Source organism: Garra rufa, chromosome 7 (assembly GCF_049309525.1).
Source record: "Garra rufa chromosome 7, GarRuf1.0, whole genome shotgun sequence".
Taxonomy (NCBI): Eukaryota; Metazoa; Chordata; class Actinopteri; order Cypriniformes; family Cyprinidae; genus Garra; species Garra rufa.
Window position 1 is genome coordinate 1,706,012 of NC_133367.1, and position 21,148 is coordinate 1,727,159.

Below are 21,148 nucleotides of genomic sequence, written 5' to 3' on the forward strand. Positions count from 1 at the left end.
TCTACTGTAAATAAAATTGTCATCACTAAACTTGTTGTTAAATTACTTTCATAAAAGGCTGTGATTTTATTTTTCTCTTTTAAAGCAGATGTACCAAAAATCTATATTTTTACTTTCTATTTCAATACTTTTCCTAGACAAACTACTGCAGCACCTTTACATAGTAATTTGCTTTATTGAAAGGCTTTTCATCCAGCACAACAATGAAACAAGTGATAAAAGAACAGACATGTTGGTGGTGTTGTTAGGCTCTGTTAGTCCATGTTAGTTTATTTACACAAAGTTGTGGTTTGATGATCACAAGTTAACGAGACTTAAACAATCACATTAGACTAGTTTAAATAAATTCGTCCACAGATACGTTTCTAGACGTTTAAGATGTTACAGGCAGTGATGTATTTAACAAGGAATAACAACAATAAAGTCCCAGTTTAAGCATCGCAATGTAGAAATCTACCTACCGCTACCAACTGAAATCAATACTGGATGCAGATGAGGTTTGCGTTTACAGTTACATGAAGTGAAAGCCTGTCATTCTCATTTAGTCGTGGATGACCTCACGCGAAAAAAGAACATAAAACTTCTGAAACTGCATTAACAAGGTAAACACATTTATTTTAGACATAAGTTCATATATTAGACAAAGGTCTGTTAGGTTTATGAAAAAAAAAATCGTTAAACATTCTGAGATGGAGCTGAGCTGATATTTTCAGTTTCACGACCATTCGCGCATGTCTGATCATGTCTCATTAATATGCATGTATGCTCCGCCCACAGAAACCGAATATCTCAGAAACCAAAAATCTCGTAACACCTGCATACTGGGGCGGAAATAGGTTTACACAGCAATTGCGTATTTGCGGTGCAAACTACGGAAGTTGTGAGAAAGGACTATGGCGGTGACTGTTCTCGTGTTCGCTGTGCTCGCATACCTCGTGAACGGTAAGTCTTTTTTTTCTGTTTTTTTTTTTACATATTGTCTTCCTGTCAGCAATACTTATAATGATCTTATTCATTATGAACTTATTTGAATTACTTCTTTAGGTGCGTCTGATGGTGACAGTCCGTCAGTGATAGAGGGTGATTCAGTCACTCTGCACATTGATCTTAAAATAAACCAAAAAGACAAAATTAACTGGTATTTTAATGACACGCGCATCGCTCAAATCACTGGAAATCAGAGTAAGATCTGTACAGATGATGAATGTAAAGAGAGATTCGGAGACCGACTGGAACTGGATGAACACACTGGTGATCTCACCATCAGAGACATAAACACCACAGACTCTGGACATTATCAGCTAATGAGCATCAGCAAAAGAAATTTTGAAAAGACATTCATTGTTCATGTCCTCGGTGAGTCATTAATGAATGTTCAAAAACAGATTACATGTGTTTATATAATTATTACTGTTTTTATAACATATCATATTAGAACTTAAGAGTTTTTTCTGTTTACAAGTACTGAGCTAAACAGAGTAGAATGATTTTAAACTGATTTGTCTATTCGTGCACTATTAGTTTTGATTTACTTTCTGTTTTTGACAGTTTCTCACCTTTTTTTAAATCATCTGTTTAAATTGCTCTAGCCTATTATTTAATACTTTTTGTTAATTTTATACATGTTCACAATATATTTTTTGTTTGTTGTTTCTGCTGATCTTGGGAAAATAATGTGCAGTTGTTGGTTTGAGTTTCAGGCGTTCCTGCTGCTGAACGAAATCAGAAAGAGAAAACAAAGTCAGTGAAGGAGGGACAATCAGTCACTTTAGATCCTGATGTAGGAGAAAACCCAAATGGTGTGAAAAGCTGGTACTTTAACAAAATTCTCAACAATGAAGTCACTGGAGATCCCATCAAGTTGTGTACAGATGATCATTGTGATGAGGGATTCAGAGACCGACTGAAGCTAAATCATCAGACTGGATCTCTGACCATCATGAAGACCAGAACCACAGACTCTGGACTTTATACACTAAATATCACCAGCCACAAGCATCATTGTCCTGGTCGCTGCACTGTCACCACTGTGAAGAACTTCCGTGTGGATGTCGTTGGTGAGCAGTTTTGGGCATTTGTAATGAAGAACTCTTATAGCCAGTTCACACCGCACCGACAGACGGCAACAGACACTTCATCAGCTTTTTGTCTGATCAGTGTGGTTAACCCTTGGCTTCTGTCAGATCAAATTTTTGCTGCTTGATCATGCTAAATCAGCTCTTGTAAGGTCGTGGAATTTCTGAGAAGTGACATCCTGTAATCTTGTGTGATTGTCCGTGTTGGTTGAGGTCTGTCAGTACGGTGTGAATTGAGTTTTATGCAGAGATGTAAAAACATAATTTTATTATTGTATCTACAAGACTTCGTATTGAAGCATCAGTGCTTTTGACATCACTGTATAAAGCTGTGTTCTGCTTTAACATCTTCAGCTCTGCACAAAAAAAAAAAAAAACTCTCAGACCTTCTGATATCTTAGTGTTCATTGTAGATTAGTCTGACATATTCACTCAAACAAATGACTGTCTGTCTTTATCTGTTCCAGGTTCAGGTCGGTCTATAGTTGTTAGGGCAGTAATAATTGGTGGTGTTCTGATGGCGGCTGTATCTGCTGTTGGTTTGATTTACTATCGCTATTGGATCTATAGAATTGGCAAGTATCACCTACAGATGCTATAGTGACCTGAAAACATTGTCTACATTGTGCAAAAATAGTGTTTATTGTGTTTGTAATTTTTTTTTTTTTTTTTTATGCAGACATGGACAAAAACATGAAAGGAGGGCTTTTGAATGGGGACAGTGTATAAGGTGAGATAATGTACTACTGTAGCAAGTCTGTGTATACTGCCCTCCAAAGGCAAAGTGCAGTAACTACGCCAACACTGAAACTGAGAAAAATGCCTTTAAAGTTTTTACACCAGCTGGTCAAACATGTTGACACTCTCGTTACTTCGAACAAATTAATTGAACCAGGAAAAAATTGAACCAGGAGACTTTGTCACAAAGTCCATTTTAAGCCTTAACTCAATTTTGACCAAATGTGTAGTTACTGCGCTTTGCCTCTGGAGGGCAGTATAGAAATCCTGTGTTTTTTTTCCCAATGAGCATATCAATGGGAAATAAACATTTCAAACAGAATCGTATTCACTAACTGATGACAGATGTGTCAATCAGTTTTAAATGATTCAGTTGATTTCTCTCTTTATCGTCCATGATTTATTATTTTCTTACAGGACAAGAAAGATGGAGGTCACGTGATCTGAGAGGATCGCAACACCAACAACAGGGATTATCTACAGCATTTTTCCCACCATGCAATTAAATAGCCAAAATGTATTTATATAGCAGGATGTTAAAATAGCTGTGTTTTTAAGCTGTAAAATTCGTTAGGAAATGCATTATATTATATACTTGTGTCAAGTATGCAGTTTTTATTCATTCAACCTGGTATCCAGGGAGTGAATATGCCCTTGTTGTTTACTTTTTTATTATAATGGTGGGTTTGCAAGGGTTTTTTTTTTTTTTTTTTTTGGATTATATGCATATGATTATGCCAAAGGAGATGACCAGGAGAATTAGCAGTCACTCATCTGTTATTCTTATGATAGTTGTATATGAATGAGAACTTGAACTAAACACTATGTTCGGATATTGCTAGAAATGTCTTTACTGTTTTAACATCAGAACAATTTTGTCAGCTGATCTTCCATATGCCTATATATATATATATGGATGTTGCTGGAATTATCCGTACTGTTACTTACACAGAAACTTTCAAATATAAAATTAATTTTATTCTCAGAGATGAACAACACTATGATATTGATAATGATGATTTCATGGGCGTCATCATATATTGATAAGACATCAAATACCTAGTCTTATATCTTTCTTTTTCCCTTTCCCTACCTTTCTTAGTTCTTCAAAACAATGTTTGTTATTCAGCTCAGAAATTTTGAAATCTTTATGGACAAAATAGGTTGGAAAACACTTCCAGAGCCCATAGACTACTGAAAAAGTGGTTGTCACTTTTGTACTACATCTGTGTTTGCTTTATAAGTATGTACTGTTTACTAATATATCAGTTTCTTTTGATGGAAAAATGTGAATAAATGGAACAATCTGTGGTGTTTTAAAATAAACATATATTATACATTGCCATTATTTGTATATATGTAAAAATAACTATTTGGTGAGCGTGCCAGCGTTAAAGTATCATTTATATTGTACTATTAGATCTATTCGTCTTTTAACTCCATTTTCATAGTTTTGCATAATTTTTTATTAGTTATTTTCCCATGTCTATATAATTTTACTGTGATTTTTAAATTTCAGTCTGAGTAATTTTAGTTCTCTTAACGCAAGTTCAATGCAAATTTAGTATATTCACTTCACTTCATTTTTATGATAGAGTTGCTGTGACATATGTTCAGTTAAATTATTGGAAAAAAAAAACTTAAATTTACTCATATGCCTGTATTTCAGTTGTAGAATAATTGTAACTTTCAGATTAATGTCTTCTACTGGGATTGTGTTTTGTCATTAGTAATTCGACCTCCATATCTTTACCATTAAAAGCTTCTGATTATATTGACTTAGTTAAGGTTAATTTACTGGTCACGTGACGCCACTGATTGCTGTAACAGTTCGTATAAACCTCAAGAAAATGTAATTCTGAAATGAAATGATGATCCTCTGTAGACACTACAATTGTGTTGAATGTGCTGGATCTTCACAGTTTGTCCACAATGTGGCGCCATATAACAAGCGGCAAAGCTGTTAAGAGTATGCGACCAGGTATGATTCATTTCAGCGAATCGCTTCGTTCGAACGGCTCGCTAGAAGAATCGATTCGAAGAACTGATTTATTTGAGCGTATTATTTCGTTCAAACTGCTGCTTATCACTACATTTCAATAACTATGTTTCAATCTAAATAGTTCGTTGATGGTACATGAAACTTGAATCAGTTTGCCAAAAGAACCAATTCAAAAGATCACTACTTACATAAATGAACAAAATAGATCCTGAAACTCTACACCAGAGCACGAAATGTCTCGAGTGTATGTAATATGCATTATTAACGAGCATTTTGTGTCGTAACATGTTTTGAGGACTACGTAATGCGCATCGCGCGGAAGATCAGCCCGCACTTCCTCATGCAGCCGCATCACATCACGGGTGTGGAAACACCTTCAACACGTCCACACTCACACTACACACGCTAGAGGAAGAGAGAGAGAGAGGGAGAAAGGGGGCGGTGAATCGTTTGCCACCCGAATATTTTCTTTCTTTTCGTCCTCTTCTCTCTCTGAATCTCTAGTTTTCCTTCCAACATGGCTGCGCTCTCAGCCTGGTTCTGGAACGAGCGCTTTTGGCTTCCGCACAATGTCACTTGGGCGGATCTCGCCGACCCAGCACCCGGGGTGGAGTACCCGAAAGCCGGCCACTTGCTCTCCGCGCTGCCGCTGGCCTTGGGGATCTTCGCAGTGCGGATCTTTTTCGAGAGGTACGATTTGTGTGTTGACTGGACGCTTTTACCATTCATTTGACCATTTATAACCATTTAACTTTGTGTGGACTCAATTGATATTTAAATATCAGTCTTTTAAACTCACACCCCATGCTTTCCCGGGTCTTCATGTTGAGCGCTAATGCATGCACGTTTCTGAACACTTAAAAGCGATGTTTTGAAGTCCACTTTGCTGGTTGAACATCATGAGAGAAATGTCAAGCCTTCAGGTTAGGAACTTTTATCTTGATGCATCTGTCAGCTGACCAGCGTAAGGCCTAGGCTCAGAAAAGAGGATTGCATTTGTTTCATTTCTTAAAAGTCTCGTTATGTCCCCCTACCTTACCTCACTCTCACTTCAAGAAAGCATGCTTTTTAGTCAAACTTCCTAGTTGAGATGAAGTGCAGGCACATGTGTGATGATCTAAAGTCACCTAATGTTGATTTTATGACTGTGATAACTCGAAAATAGTGTCAGAGATGAACACCACACCTTTAGAAGAGGCTGTGATGCATGTAAACATGTGCAGTGTCATGTCTCAAATATGCTTTGAATTCAAGCTAACTTGAGTGGTAAGGACATTTGTGTGTCAGTGTGGAAAAGCTTGGTTTTAAAGGCGTAGCTCGCTCAAACTACTCCTTTCTGTCATTGTTTACTCACCCTCATGTTTTGTGCAAACTTTTAGATATTTGGTACAATGTTCACGCTGCTCTTTTCCATACAGAGAAAGTGAATGGGCACTGCATTGTCAAGCTCTGAAAATTCTGTATGTTCTTTAAACTATATTATTATATGATTTACAACTTCTTTTACCACTTAGAGTCAAAGCAAATAAGAACATAATATTAATTTTTGGTCGAATTAGTCCGTTATCAAGCACACTACAAAATTTCACCAAAACTAAACATTTAAGAAAAGGCCAATTACTATGCAAGTTGCACCAAACACCAGGCTGTCTGTTATAACACAATTCTGTTATGCAAGAGCCAACATCACTGTTGCTGTTGGGTTTCTGCAGGAAGCGCATTCAACGTCTTGAACTAATATTTTAGATTTAGGACTAAGAATAGACCGCAGAAACATTCCAGAGCGTCCTCAGCTGGATGTTCGGTGGGCGGGATCTCGTTTGACATCTAAAACCCAGTGTTCGTGAGAAAAAGTCGGTCCATTTTGGTTACAAGCAGAACTGTGGCGCTCTGATATCTAGCATGCCACTGAATAATGGCTGTATATTAAAGTATAATGGTGTTTGAATGGCAACTCCAAGGTGTTATGTCCAAAACAATCTTTTTTTGTTAGTTTGGCTGCTTTGGGATGGGGAGTATGATAAGTATCTTGATGAACCTGTTAGGAGAAACTATACTAGCTTACTTCTTACCCATCCAGTTGAGGCAAAAGTATTTGTGGTTTTGAGATCACGCCAGTTCTGTTGAAACGGTTTAAAATTTACTTTTGACTAGTTGTGTGTCTACGTGGTTTGTGGCATGTTGCTAAAAACAGCAAGCGAAACCAGTCCACAGGAGTAGCTTAGACACATGGCATGACCAAATGTGTTGGGCTTCCTCGCTAAAGTGAGAAATATTGAAAATACTGAAAATATAAATTGAGGTGTTTATGGTTAGGTACTTTCTATTCAGTCCAGTTTTTTTTTTCAAAATACATACCTGACAGTATTGAGATACTATTGTAGGTTTTATTAGTATTTTGAGAAGGTTTTCATTGGATTGATTGACGTTGAGGGAAACCCGAAGCTTCGGTTTGTGGATAAGCAAGTCTTGGGAATCCCGCCAGACCTCATTCTTGCAGAAGAGCGTGTAAATGTTCACTGTATCTCTTGGGGAATGTTCAGTTTATGGTCCGGTTCATGGTTTATGAAGCAGATAGCGGTCGTTTGGTGTCTTGCATAAATATACTACGTTGACTTTGGGTAAACTGGGCCTCTTTTGTTGTGCTGGCCTTGGTTTCGCAGATGAGCGTTGTCAGGCACACACCCCTGTCACGTTTCGCTATGTCCTCATGTCTCGGGTCTGACCGAGCCTCTGAGGAGGCCAATTAGCCTAGTTGGTCTAGAGGGGGTTGGTCTGGTTTCAGGGGGACATCTGCAGGCAGTCACTCAGGATGGCACCAGCAGTCTTTCTCTTCATTTATTCATCAGTGGCGACTGCAGACCACAGATAGTGTTGATGTGCTTTAGCTTTGAGGAGCTACACACATCTAAGCCAGAGATGTTTTGTAAACTGAGGAAATTTTTATGATTCGTAGCAGGTTTCAGGTTCAAACTTCTTATTTCATTTTGTTGGCTTAGTTATAGGATTTTACAGAAGGGATATTGGAAGTCTCTTTTTATCACTGCATGAACTAGAAAATGGTGTAAATAGTCAGAAGGAAATACATTCTCGCAATTATGTGTTGGGTAAAAGTAGGCTAATTAATTACGACTTAATAGCATCTTCAACAATGTAATTAATTACTGTACCAGTTACTCTATGTAAAAACTGTTGCATTACGCATTGATAATTACTTTCTAAATCAACCTCAACTAGTTAAACAACACAAGGGTAGGACAATTCTGCCCTTTTAATTCTTGCAAATAAATGCTATGAAACTGCATAAATCATTCTTGAAATCAAAAGTGTTTAAAGGGAGGTTACTTTAAAAACATATTTTAACATTTAGATGTTACATTTTCAACCAATCAGTCAATCAATCAATCATATTTATTTATACAGCGCTTTTAACAATGCAGGTTGTGTCAAAGCAACTTTACAGTGTTTAATAGGACAATAGAGTCAATAGTGTCAAAAGTAAAACTTGATAGTTGACAGAATTGTCATTTTTGGGCGAACTATCCCTTTAACCTTGAGCTGCCAGATAGTTTTACTGGTCATTGAGTTGTCTTTCATCTTTTGTTGGGGTTGTGTTGACCTGATTTTGTCCTTTCTGTGGCCTTTGAAGATATGTATTGTAATTGAAATCTACAGGCGCAAATCCATAAAGTGCAAATAGATAAACACTTAAAAGTGTATTTTGGATGTTTTCCTTACACTAGTCTGAAAAACATTTTATAAAAAGCTAGGTAGCCCAAAATCTGGCTGTCTGGCCAAAAAAGAAAAAAAAAAGTTTTTGCTCTAAATGTATGCTTTTTAAAAAAATGCAGTTTATTTTTTTTTTTTTACCTTTATATTGGCCTAAACATAAACTAATTGATTTTAGATTTTGGATATCTCTTTTTATCACTGCATGAATCAGGAAATACTGTAAATACCCAGAAAAAAATGCATTTTCACCATGTTTTTAGGAGTAAAATCCCTTACTTTACTTTTTTAAGGGAAAAGTAATTAGCCACAGTAAGTAATTACTTAGTAATGTGTTACACTCAACACTGATTATATATTAACAAACCCTTCAGTAGAAACCTTGAGGATATAATGAGGAATAAAACTGTAAGTTTTGATGTATATAAGTGCTACTGAAGTGGAGGAAAAACTAAAATCTCATTTTGAGAAAACAGCCTTTGAAGATATGTGTTGTAATTGAAGTCTACAGGCGCAAATCCATAAAGTGCAAATAGATAAACACTTAAAAGTGTATTTTGGATGTTTTCCTTACACTAGTCTGAAAAACATTTTATAAAAAGCTAGGTAGCCCAAAATCTGGCTGTCTGGCCAAAAAAGAAAAAAAAAATTTTTTTGCTCTAAATGTATGCTTTTTAAAAAATGCAGTTTTTTTTTTCCTTACCGTTATATTGGCTTAAACATGAACTAATTGATTTTAGATTTTGGATATCTCTTTTTATCACTGCATGAATCAGGAAATACTGTAAATACCCAGAAAAAAATGCATTTGCACCATGTTTTTAGGAGTAAAATCCCTTACTTTACTTTTTTAAGGGAAAAGTAATTAGCCACAGTAAGTAATTACTTAGTAATGTGTTACACTCAACACTGATTATATATTAACAAACCCTTCAGTACAAACCTTGAGGATATAATGAGGAATAAAACTGTAAGTTTTGATGTATATAAGTGCTACTGAAGTGGAGGAAAAACTCATTTTGAGAAAACAGTCTTTGAAGATATGTATTGCAACTGAAATCTACAGGCGCAAATCCATAAAGTGCAAATAGATAAACACAAGTGTATGTTGGATGTTTTCCTAACACTAGTCTGAAAAACATTTTATAAAAAGCTAGGTAGCCCAAAATCTGGCTGTCTGGCCAAAAAAGAAAAAAAAAAGTTTTTGCTCTAAATGTATGCTTTTTAAAAAATGCAGTTTATTTTTTTTTTTTTTACCTTTATATTGGCTTAAACATAAACTAATTGATTTTAGATTTTGGATATCTCTTTTTATCACTGCATGAATCAGGAAATACTGTAAATACCCAGAAAAAAATGCATTTTCACCATGTTTTTAGGAGTAAAATCCCTTACTTTACTTTTTTAAGGGAAAAGTAATTAGCCACAGTAAGTAATTACTTAGTAATGCGTTACACTCAACACTGATTATATATTAACAAACCCTTCAGTAGAAACCTTGAGGATATAATGAGGAATAAAACTGTAAGTTTTGGTTTATATAAGTGCTACTGAAGTGGAGGAAAAACTAAAATCTCATTTTGAGAAAACAGCCTTTGAAGATATGTGTTGTAATTGAAATCTACAGGCGCAAATCCATAAAGTGCAAATAGATAAACACTTAAAAGTGTATTTTGGATGTTTTCCTTACACTAGTCTGAAAAACATTTTATAAAAAGCTAGGTAGCCCAAAATCTGGCTGTCTGGCCAAAAAAAGAAAAAAGTTTTTGCTCTAAATGCATGCTTTTTTTTAAAAAAATGCAGTTTATTTTATTTTTTTTTAATTTATATTGCCTTAAACAAAAACTAATTTATTTTAGATTTTGGATATCTCTTTTTATCACTGCATGAATCAGGAAATACTGTAAATACCCAGAAAAAAAATGCATTTTCACCATGTTTTTAGGAGTAAAATCCCTTACTTTACTTTTTTAAGGGAAAAGTAATTAGCCACAGTAAGTAATTACTTAGTAATGTGTTACACTCAACACTGATTATATATTAACAAACCCTTCAGTAGAAACCTTGAGGATACAATTAGGAATAAAACTGTAAGTTTTGGTGTATATAAGTGCTACTGAAGTGGAGGAAAAACTCATTTTGAGAAAACAGCCTTTGAAGATACGTGTTGTAATTGAAATCTACAGGCGCGAATCCATAAAGTGCAAATAGATAAACACTTAAAAGTGTATTTTGAATGTTTTTGTTACACTAGTCGGAAAAACATTTTATAAAAAGCTAGGTAGCCCGAAATCTGGCAGTCTGGCCAAAAAAAAAAAAAAAAGTTTTTGCTCTAAATGCATGCTTTTTTTTAAATGCAGTTTATTTTATTTTTTTAATTTATATTGCCTTAAACATAAACTAATTTATTTTAGATTTTGGATATCTCTTTTTATCACTGCATGAATCATGAAATACTGTAAACATCCAGAAAAAAAAAATACATTTTCACAATGTTTTTCGCAATAAAAATCCCTTACTTTACTTTTTTAAGGGAAAAGTAATTGACTACAGTAAGTAATTACTTAGTAATGTGTTACACTCAACACTGATTATATATTAACAAACCCTTCAGTACAAACCTTGAGGATATAATTAGGAATAAAACTGTAAGTTTTGATGTATATAAGTGCTACTGAAGTGGAGGAAAAACTCATTTTGAGAAAACAGCCTTTGAAGATATGTGTTGTAATTGAAATATACAGGTGCAAATCCATAAAGTGCAAATAGATAAACATAAGTGTATTTTGAATGTTTTCTTTACACTAGTCTGAAAAACATTTTATAAAACGCTAGGTGGCCTAAAATCTGGAAGTCTGGCAAATTAAATATATATTTTTTTCTTTAAATGTATTTTTTAATGCAATTTTACTTTTTTTTTCCATTTATATTAGCTTATTCTAAAAAAATATAAGCCATTTTTACAAGAAATATGTCATTATTTCCCAGATTTTTCACATTTTAGACACACAAATATAATATTAATATATATATATATGACATAATAAAGTATGACATTCAATTGAAGTGTGTCACTGTGCTTTTGGCACGAATTACATATGCTATTCATGTTTATTTTCCTTAATTCCCTGAGGACTCAAAACATTCACTCCACCTTCATTCATACCAGAATAATTACTCTCTCACTCTCTCTCTCTCTCTCACACACACACACTTGCACAAGGTCTCATTCACACAGTGCTTGTTTTGGGCTCATTCTCTCAAAGGAATGTGTTCAACTGTCGTGCCGATAACATCGGATCATAATGACTCCGCAGGAGTGACGCTGGCATTCACAGGGACTGCTGCTCAAGAGGTTTAGGTTCTGGAAATGTGTCATCACCTGTTTCCAGGATCCTTCCCTCTAGAGTTCAGTCTGTCACTGAATAGTTAATGCTCCAGACAGCTCTAGTACTTCGGGCCATTGGGTTTTCCTGAGTCAAACGTCGCCTTTGGTTTTAGCTTACATGCGTGGTCATAAACACACGTCAAGTTGTTTGATTGCATCATTGCATTTAATTAACAGTTCATATTTCATTGCATTTTATGTTAAGATAGCATACATGAGTTGTTTTTGAAACATTTGCAACCTTGTCTGAATTTGATGGATTTGATTTAAATTTCTGTTCTGTTTGATTTAAAGCTCCTAACTTTGGTTAGTTTGAACTAAATTCCAAAAATTACAAATTCATGCTCAGTATTTAATTTGGCATGACTTTTTTTGACAGCCACAAAATTATTATTCTTTTTTTTAACTGGCCTAAAATTTTAGTATATTAAAAAAAGACCATGGTTAAGCCCATGGTTCTAAACATGGTTTATTACTTATCTAGTATATAACACATTCATTAGTACATCAGAAATTCAAATCTCAAAACTTGGTTGTTCTTGGTTTTAATAATGTTGGGAATTTTTGGAAAATAATTGTGCTGTAAATGTACAACGTAGGTATTGGTTTTGTAAGTGTTCCGCCAATAAGTCACCTTAATTTATGAATTGTACTAAAATAACTAAATATAGTCATAAACATTTAGTACAAATCGGCTAGGGCTGGTCCGAATACCATTTTTTGAGCACCGAAGCTTCGAAGTCTTAAGTAGCAACATGGGCAAAACCAAAGAGCTGTCAAAAGACACAAAATACAAAATTGTAGACCTTCACAAAGCTGGAAAGGGCTACGAGGCAATTGCCAAGCAGCTTGGTGAAAAAAGATCAACTGTTGGAGCAATTGTCAGAAAATGGAAGAGGCTAATGATGACTGTCAATGTCCCTCGGACAGATCTCTCCTCGTGGGGTATCAATGATGCTAAGAATGGTGAAGAATCAGCCCAGAACTACACGGGAGGAGCTGGTCAATGCCGTGAAGAGAGCTGGGACCATCGTTTCCGAGGCTATTATCAGTAATACACTAAGACGTCATGGTTTAAAATCTTGCATTGCTTAAGTCAGCCCATGTCCAGGTTTGCCAGGGACCATCTGGATGATCCAGAGGAGTCATGGGAGAAAGTCCTGTGGTCAGATGAGACCAAAGTAGAACTTTTTGGGCTCAACTCCATTCGCCGTGTTTGGAGGAAGAACGATGAGTATCATCCCAATAATACCATACCTGCAGTGAAGCATGGGGCTGGAAGCATCATGCTCTGTGGGTGTTTTTCTGCACAGGGGACAGGACGACTGCACTGTATTAAGGAGAGGATGAACAGGGCCATGTATTGTGACATATTGGGCAAAAACCTCTTTCCTTCAGTCAGAGCAATAAAGATGCGTCGTGGCTGGGTCTTCCAACATGACAATGACCCAAAGCACACAGGCAGGAAAACCAAGGAGTGGCTCCGTAAGAAGCATATCAAGGTTTTAGAGTGGCCTAGCCAGTCTCCAGACCTAAATCCAATAGAAAATCTTTGGAGGGAGCTGAAACTCTGTGTTGCTCAGCGACAGCCCCGAAACCTGACAGATCTAGAGAAGATCAAGTGTGTGCAAACCTGGTGAAGAACTGCAGGAACCGTTTGACCTTCTGTAATTGTTAACAAAGGCTTCTGTACCGAATATAAAAAATTTTTTGACTCAAGTGATCAAATACTTATTTGACACAGTAATTCACAAGTAAATTGTTAAAAATCATACAATGCGATTTCCGGATTTTTATTTTCCGATTCTGTCTCTCACAGTGGAAATGCACCTATGCTGAAACTTGAAGAAACCTCCATGATTTCTAAGTAAGAGAACTTCACAGGGTCACAGGGTGATCAAATACTTATTGACCTCACTGTATATAATAATCAAATATTCGAGTCCAGCCCTAAAGTCATCAGATGTCATGTTGCACTTCATAATTAAAAAAAAAACTCTCATGAATCTTTGATTTGATTCCTTGATCCATGATGCATTACATCATTTAGCCAAAAAAAAAAAAAACTGTAATCAAATTGACCTAATTTACAATTGTCTCAAATTTCTTGTCTTCTGATGCATTTACATGTAGTAAAGAATTACTAAATCTAATCGTCCTCAGTGAATATTTATACCCATATATTTAGCTCAGTCTAAGAATTCAAGAGTGAAAACTCCCTATGAATGTGATTATTAATTAAGTTGGCTTGAGAAAGCCAATTTACTGATATTCTATTTTCTTCCTATCCAAAAATTTCTGACTGTATCTCCTCCTAGAGCTTTAACTCTACAAACTCCAAACTCAGTCCATATCTTCAGTCTGGTCTGACTCGAGTTGCTATATCTTTTCTAACTGATCGGACTTACAGTTTTCGTAAAAATGCCGATTAAGACTGGGAAAAATCCCATTGACTAACATTGACGGAATGTTCAAATGAGCCAAGACTTTTCAAACTCCAACTGTCAAAATTCAAATTTAAACTCCCAGAATCCTTTGCGACTCAGTCAAGCCCTTCTATGTACTATTTCTAATCCATTCAAACTCATCTGTCTATCTATCAAAATCATGCTAAAAACATGCTAAAATCATGCTAGTAACTTGGTAATCATGCTAAAATCATGCTAGTAACTTGGTAATCATGCTAAGATCATGCTAGTAACTTCGTAATCAATGCTAAGATCATGCTAGTAACTTGGTAATCAATGCTAAGATCATGCTAGTAACTTGGTAATCATGCTAAGATCATGCTAGTAACTTGGTAATCATGTTAAAATTATGCTAGTAACTTGGTAATCATGCTAAAATCATGCTAGTAACTTGGTAATCATGCTAAGATCATGCTAGTAACTTGGTAATCAATGCTAAAATCATGGTAGTAACTTGGTAATCATGCTAAGATCATGATAGTAACTTGGTAATTATGCTAAAATCATGCTAGTAACTTGGTAATCATGCTAAGATCATGCTAGTAACTTGGTAATCATGCTAAGATCATGCTAGTAACTTGGTAATCATGCTAAGATCATGCTAGTAACTTGGTAATCATGCTAAGATCATGCTAGTAACTTGGTAATCATGCTAAGATCATGCTAGTAACTTGGTAATCATGCTAAAATCATGCTAGTAACTTGGTAATCATGCTAAAATCATGCTAGTAACTTGTTAGTCATACTAGAATCATGCTAGGGACTTGCTAGTCATGCTAGAATCATGCTAGGGACTTGCTAGTCATGCTAGAATCATGTTAGAATCATGTTAGTGACTTGCTAGTCATGCTAGAATCATGCTAGTGACTTGCTAGTCATGCTAGAATCATGCTAGTGACTTGCTCGTCATGTTAGAATCATGCTAGTGACTTGCTAGTCATGCTAGAATCATGCTAGTCATGCTAGAATCATGCTAGGGACTTGCTAGTCATGCTAGAATCATGCTAGTGACTTGCTAGTCATGCTAGCATCATGCTAATACCATGCTAGTGACATGCTAGTCATGCAAACAACATTCTAGTGACTAAACTTAAAACTTTTTTATACTTTTTAAAACTTTTTTTTTAAACTTTTTTAAACTTCTCAAAACTTCTTTAAACTTTCTGTTCCGGCTTTCTCAAGCCAACTTAAAGTTTGTCTTGACGAACTTTTTTATCTAGTTAGAATTTAGTTTGTTGTTTTTAGTTTTATTCAAAATTCTGTTCCAAGTTGTTTCAAACCTGTCTGAATTTCTTTCAGCTGTTGAACACCAAAAAATGATATATTTTGAAGAATGTTGGCAACCAAACAGTTGACAGTAGCCATAGCATAAAAAAATACCATGGAAGTCAATGGCTGATTGGTGACCAACATTCTTCAGAATATCTTCTTTAGTGTTCAACAGATGTTAGAAACTCATACAAGTTTGGAACAACTTGACAGTTGCAAAAATTGTCATTTTTGGATGAATTTTCCCTTTAACCTTGAGCTGTCAGATAGTTTTATTGGTCAATGAGTGGTTTTTCATCTTTTGTTGTGGTTGTGTTAAACTGACTTTGTCCTTTTTGTGGTCAGTTGTCATATTCTGCTTTTACATCTGGTAAAAGCACAAAGACGGACACAGCGATCTCCACCCACGTAGGACACGCTCAGGTCATGTTTCACTTATCAGAGCCTCAAATCGAATTAGTGAGAAAATGGCAAACATTGTTAGCCCGGCTGTCTCACATGGTGAGGTTGCATGCAGTGTTGAATGCGACCTTGATACACAAACACACAACAGGCAAAATGTGAACAACTCAGAATCCCTGCTGTGACAACATCAGCGAAATCTTTGCCAGAAATGATGTGTGTGACCATAGTGATGTAATCCGTATGAATCAAGCATTCTGCTTTTGACCCTGAGCTGTTGCCACACTTCATCCTGTTTAACTTTGAATCAGAGCTTCAGCGCTGTTGCTCGTTACCGGTCAGTTTTGGGCCGTCATTGTTAGTTTCAGAAGCTCATCAAAACCTTATGATTTAATTCAAACTAGAATGGAAATACTCTACTTCCCTTTTATAGTTCATATAAAGAAGTGAAGTTCTTCCTCAGTGTTTGTTTTATTTTAAACTGATATCAAAACATTCTTAAATTTGGATGCATGCATTTGAAAAACAAAATTACTTTAGAGTCTTTTTTTTTTAAAAGTATAAAATAAGTGAGATTGTTGAAACAATTTCTTTCAGTGCAATAAGAAAAAATATAATATGAAGGGTAAGCAAATTTAAAATATGACATATGATTGCCAGATGATTGCTTACAACATAAATATTTTACTAAAACTTAGCAAAACTTAAGTTTCAGTATTAAATGTTTAGAAAATCTACTACAATAAATTCTAGCTTTGTTGAAGTAATTTCTGGGATACTAGTTTTGCCAAATACATTTAAAAAATGAGTGTTTTCTCACTGACTGATACTTTTCTTGCTCTAAGTTTAAAGAAGGCAATCCACAGACAAGTACATTTCAGTGAAAATGAAAGTTTTTTTAACAAAGAATTTATAAAGTTATAAAAATTTAGGTTTACTGTAATATAACTGTATAAAACAAAGTTTCAAAAAAATCTTAAGAAATATGTCCAAATAAGTTATGTTCCGAATTTGAAGTTGATATTTTAAAAAATGAAGCTTTTGCAAGATTTTGTTTAGGGGCTATACCAAAAATTGCCACCAGCTAAAATAATATAAGCAATGCATGTTTTCTACATTGATTTATATATGAACATAAAAATATTTTTATTTTATTACACCATTTCTACAATCACTTGATTGCACCAAATAAACAGTAAATAAAAGAAAACGGATATGTTTTGTATGTTTTACTAAATTTTAAACGTTTGCTATTAAAGTTAAGTTGCTGTTAAATTTACCAAAAATGCTGTGTTTTGCAACAAGTTTTTGTGAAAAAAAAAAAGCCACATGGTGAAACCAAAACGCCATAAATTTTTTTTTTATAAAGCATGTCACAAATGTATAAATTTGTCGAAATATTATATACTTCTACCACAAAATAACCTTCAAATATTCAATCTTGAGGCTCAGACCTTTCCAACAGTATGTAATCTGTCAAGGTTATAAAAAGTTGTAATGATAAAATATTGCAGTAAATTTTGTAATATGACACCTGACACCACCCACTAGGGGGAGGAGCCCACTTTCCAAATGCTAATTATGTTTTCCAAAGTGTTTTTCAGAGGATGAAATTGAGTTAAGCTATCAAATTAGATTTAATTTACGATAATTTACTAAAATGTCTAAGGCAATAAAAAGTGTCAAGTGCCCCGCAAGTTTAACGTAATAAATTTTACGCTTAATTTCGATGTATTTCTCTAAAAACAAAAATACCTTGTCAAGTAATTAATCGTCCTTTTCAAGTAAACCTATTTTAGTATTTTCTACAATTACTTAATTTCAACAAAAAAAAGAAGTAAACAGCTCTATTTTTCTTCATATTTTTTACTAAATTTTAAACTTTTTGCTATTAAAGTGTGTAAATTCTTTACCACCAGTTTTTGTCCAAATTTGCTGCTTTGCACAGAAAAGTTTTTCTGTGAGATTTTCAGGCGTTATACCAAAAATTTGCACCTGTTTTTTTAAATGCGTTTTCCTGTAACAAATATATAAATTTATGTCAAAATATTGTATACATCTACCACAAAAAAACTCCAAATATTCAATCACGAGGCTTTCCAAGGGTATGTCATCTTTCAAGATTATATACAGTTTTGATTATAAAATATTGCAGTGCATTTTGTAATATGACACTTGACTCCACCCACCAGGGGGAGGAGCCCACTTTACGAAATCCAATTACCTTTTCCAAAATGTTTTTTAGAGGATGAAATTTTGAGTTAAGCTTTCTAAATTTTTGATATTTTACAACGATTACTAAAATACGTGAAAGGCAATAAAAAAAGAGTGCCAAGCGTCCCGCAAGTTTAAACTTAAAGGAACACTCCACTTTTTTTGTAAATAGGCTCATTCTCCAACTCCCCCCGAGTTAATAAGTTGAGTTTTACCGTTTTGAAATCCATTCAGCCGTTCTCCTGTTCTGGAGATATCACTTTTAGCATAGCTTAGCATAAATCATTGAATCCTATTAGACCAATAGCATCGCGTTCAAAAATGACCAACGAGTTTCCATATTTGTCCTATTTAAAACTTGACTCTTCTGTGGTTATATCGTGTACTAATACTGACGGAAAATTTAAAGCTGCAATTTTCTAGGCCGATAAGATTAGGAACTACACTCCCATTCTGGCGTAATAGTCAAGGAAGTTTGCTGCCGTAACAATTTTAAATAGGACAAATATGGAAACTCGTTGGTCATTTTTGAACACGATGCTATTGGTCTAATAGGATTCAATGATCTATGCTAAACTATGCTAAAAGTGATATCGCCAGAACAGGAGAACGGCTGAATGGATTTCAAAACGGTAAAAATCAACTTAACTCGGGGGGGGGGGGAGTTGGAGAATTAGCCTATTTCCAAAAAATAAGAAAAGCATTCATGGTCTTTGTAGAAAAGTGGAGCGTTCCTTTAACGCAAAAAAAAAAAAAAAATACGTTTAAACTTAATTTCAATGCATTTCTCCAAAAACAAGAATACCTTGTCATGTAATTAATCGTCCTTCTCAACTAAATGTATTTTAGTAATAGTAATGGGAGACGAGCCTAAAGTACTGATAAAGAACACATCTTTTTGCAGTTTAAACTGAAAGTTGTGCATAAAGTTCCGGTTTTATCCAACAATAGATCACATGTGTCCAGCGACAGGCCTTCTATTGTCTCCAAGTCGGAAAAGCCCTCATCTCGCGTGGAGTCTGCTTTCTTGGAGACGACGGTTTGTGTCTTCAGACGTCCCACCAGTGCAGCCCACCGTCCTGAAACAAACCACAGACGGTCATGTGACGCAACAGGCCAAGTCCGGCTGAGGCAGCTTTAATGATTGAGATTTCTGCTGAGGCTGGCATTCGGAGATTAACTGAGATTGCATTGTTGAAAACGTCTGTTTACTGTTGAACTACCTGAGATTTTAGTGTCAATGAGCTAATGTTTAGTTCAGGCCTTACTGTCACTTTGACCTCGTTGTCATAAAGAGAATATTGCATTTGTGTCAAACAGGGAATGTCTCCATTTACACAACTTGGTTTTTGTGTCTTAGCCTTATCCGTGGTGTTCTGGTGCAATGCTAAACTGTCTGTCCTCCTTGTTTGAATTAAAACATATTGTTTGCTTTTTATAGCGAGTGTCAGATTCCACAGTTCTGCACGCGGTGTTTGTGGGACGGCGGCGCGGTTTAACGGGCCTGGAGGCATAGTTCACCCACGTGTGCCAATTCTGGGTTAATGAACTGCTCAAAACAGTCATTGTCAACACATTGCTACAGCGGCCATTGAGCATTGGGGTCATTACGGAGCGCTGTGTTTATTAAGCTGCTCTCTGGTCCGGTTTTATCGTTTGAGAGACGTGAAGTGAGTTTTATATTAAGAACTTTGACCACAACTGGAGTGTTGTTGTTTGTTTGAATGTTTTCTATGAGGAATAGTGAGTTTTTACTGGTGTCAAATATCCATTGTTGCAAAGTAGGTTGAAAATGCTTTATATAAAATTACAGTTAAAAATAAATACAAGTGTCTAGTGCATGTTTTCCACCTTGTTTTATTTATATATATATATATATATATATATATATATATATATATATATATATATATATACACTGTAAAAAAGTTTTCACCAGATTCAACTTAAAACCCTAAGTTCAGCAGCTGCCTTAAGTTTTTAAGTTAAATCAACTTAAAACTACAAGTCGTTTTAACTTATTACAATCAAAATTAGTTGATTTAACTTAACATTTTAAGGCAGCTGCTAACTTAAGTTTTTAAGTTGAAACTAGTGATTTTTTTTTAGTGTGTGTGTATATATATATATATATATAATATATATATATATATATATATATATATGCATGCATGCATGCATGTATGTATGTATGTATGTGTGTGTGTGTGTGTGTGTGTGTGTGTGTGTGTGTGTGTGTGTGTATATATATATTTATACAAGTTATCTGCAATTGGTTGGATAAATATATATAAATGAGCAATATTTACGTGTTTAATTTCACCAAATTAAACAGCACATAGAGGTAAACAGCCACTTTTCCTACATGTATGTTACTAAAAATGTGAAAAAGTGTAAACTTTTTATTGCATATTCTATAATGATGAATGAACAAGTGTTCAAAACAATATTAAATTTATAATATTATTATTTTTTTAATATTTTCTTAAATATTTGTCTTTTGCCTTTTTATTTTTGTATTTATTTTCAGAATCCATCTTTTTTTATCAAATATTCATTGTTGCACAGTAGATTCAACATGTTCAATGTAAAACAAAATGCAGTAAAATTAAATAAGTGTATTCATTTATATAGTTTTTTTATATGAATGGACACTACAATATGTATTTTCTTTCGTTAAATTTGCACAAATAAACAGTAAATAGAAGTAAACCACAATATTTCCTACATATGTTTTACTTTAATGTTTTTTCTCCTTCTTGTTTTTTTTAAGTTTGCGAAAATTACATATTTATACAAGTTATCTGCAATTGGTTGGATAAATATATATATATATATAATATATATATATATATATATATAT

The 21,148-nt window shown here is 34.6% G+C and overlaps 3 protein-coding genes across 3 annotated transcripts in view; all 3 read left to right on the forward strand.

Annotated features, from left to right (window-relative positions):
* Positions 1 to 836, forward strand: part of LOC141338918 (DNA replication licensing factor mcm2-like) — an 8,310-nt gene extending 7,474 nt beyond the window's left edge. Inside the window, exon 10 of the mRNA XM_073844531.1 lies at positions 778 to 836. Coding sequence (XP_073700632.1) covers positions 778 to 836 — 59 coding nt within the window. The remainder of the gene's footprint in view (positions 1 to 777) is intronic.
* A 54-nt stretch (positions 837 to 890) lies between these two features.
* Positions 891 to 2,676, forward strand: LOC141338919 (uncharacterized). Its single transcript, XM_073844532.1, has 4 exons — positions 891 to 942; positions 1,045 to 1,356; positions 1,701 to 2,057; positions 2,543 to 2,676. The coding sequence occupies exons 1-4, from the start codon at positions 894 to 896 to the stop codon at positions 2,674 to 2,676; spliced, it is 852 nt and encodes a 283-aa protein (XP_073700633.1). The 5' UTR covers positions 891 to 893.
* Positions 2,677 to 5,178: 2,502 nt separating this feature from the next.
* cers5 (ceramide synthase 5) overlaps positions 5,179 to 21,148 on the forward strand; it is a 23,981-nt gene continuing 8,011 nt past the window's right edge. The window contains exons 1-2 of the mRNA XM_073844534.1: positions 5,179 to 5,505; positions 19,237 to 19,324. Of these exons, the coding sequence (XP_073700635.1) occupies positions 5,333 to 5,505; positions 19,237 to 19,324 (261 nt within the window). The 5' untranslated portion in view covers positions 5,179 to 5,332. The remainder of the gene's footprint in view (positions 5,506 to 19,236; positions 19,325 to 21,148) is intronic.

What these genes read in the sequence shown, in the direction of transcription:
- LOC141338919 (XM_073844532.1), top strand. Translation starts at nt 894, where the DNA reads ATGGCGGTGACTGTTCTCGTGTTCGCTGTGCTCGCATACCTCGTGAAC. An exon ending in GCTCGCATACCTCGTGAACG is followed by an intron (nt 943 to 1,044) that starts GTAAGTCTTTTT and finishes TTACTTCTTTAG; the next exon opens with GTGCGTCTGATGGTGACAGT. An exon ending in CTTCCGTGTGGATGTCGTTG is followed by an intron (nt 2,058 to 2,542) that starts GTGAGCAGTTTT and finishes TATCTGTTCCAG; the next exon opens with GTTCAGGTCGGTCTATAGTT.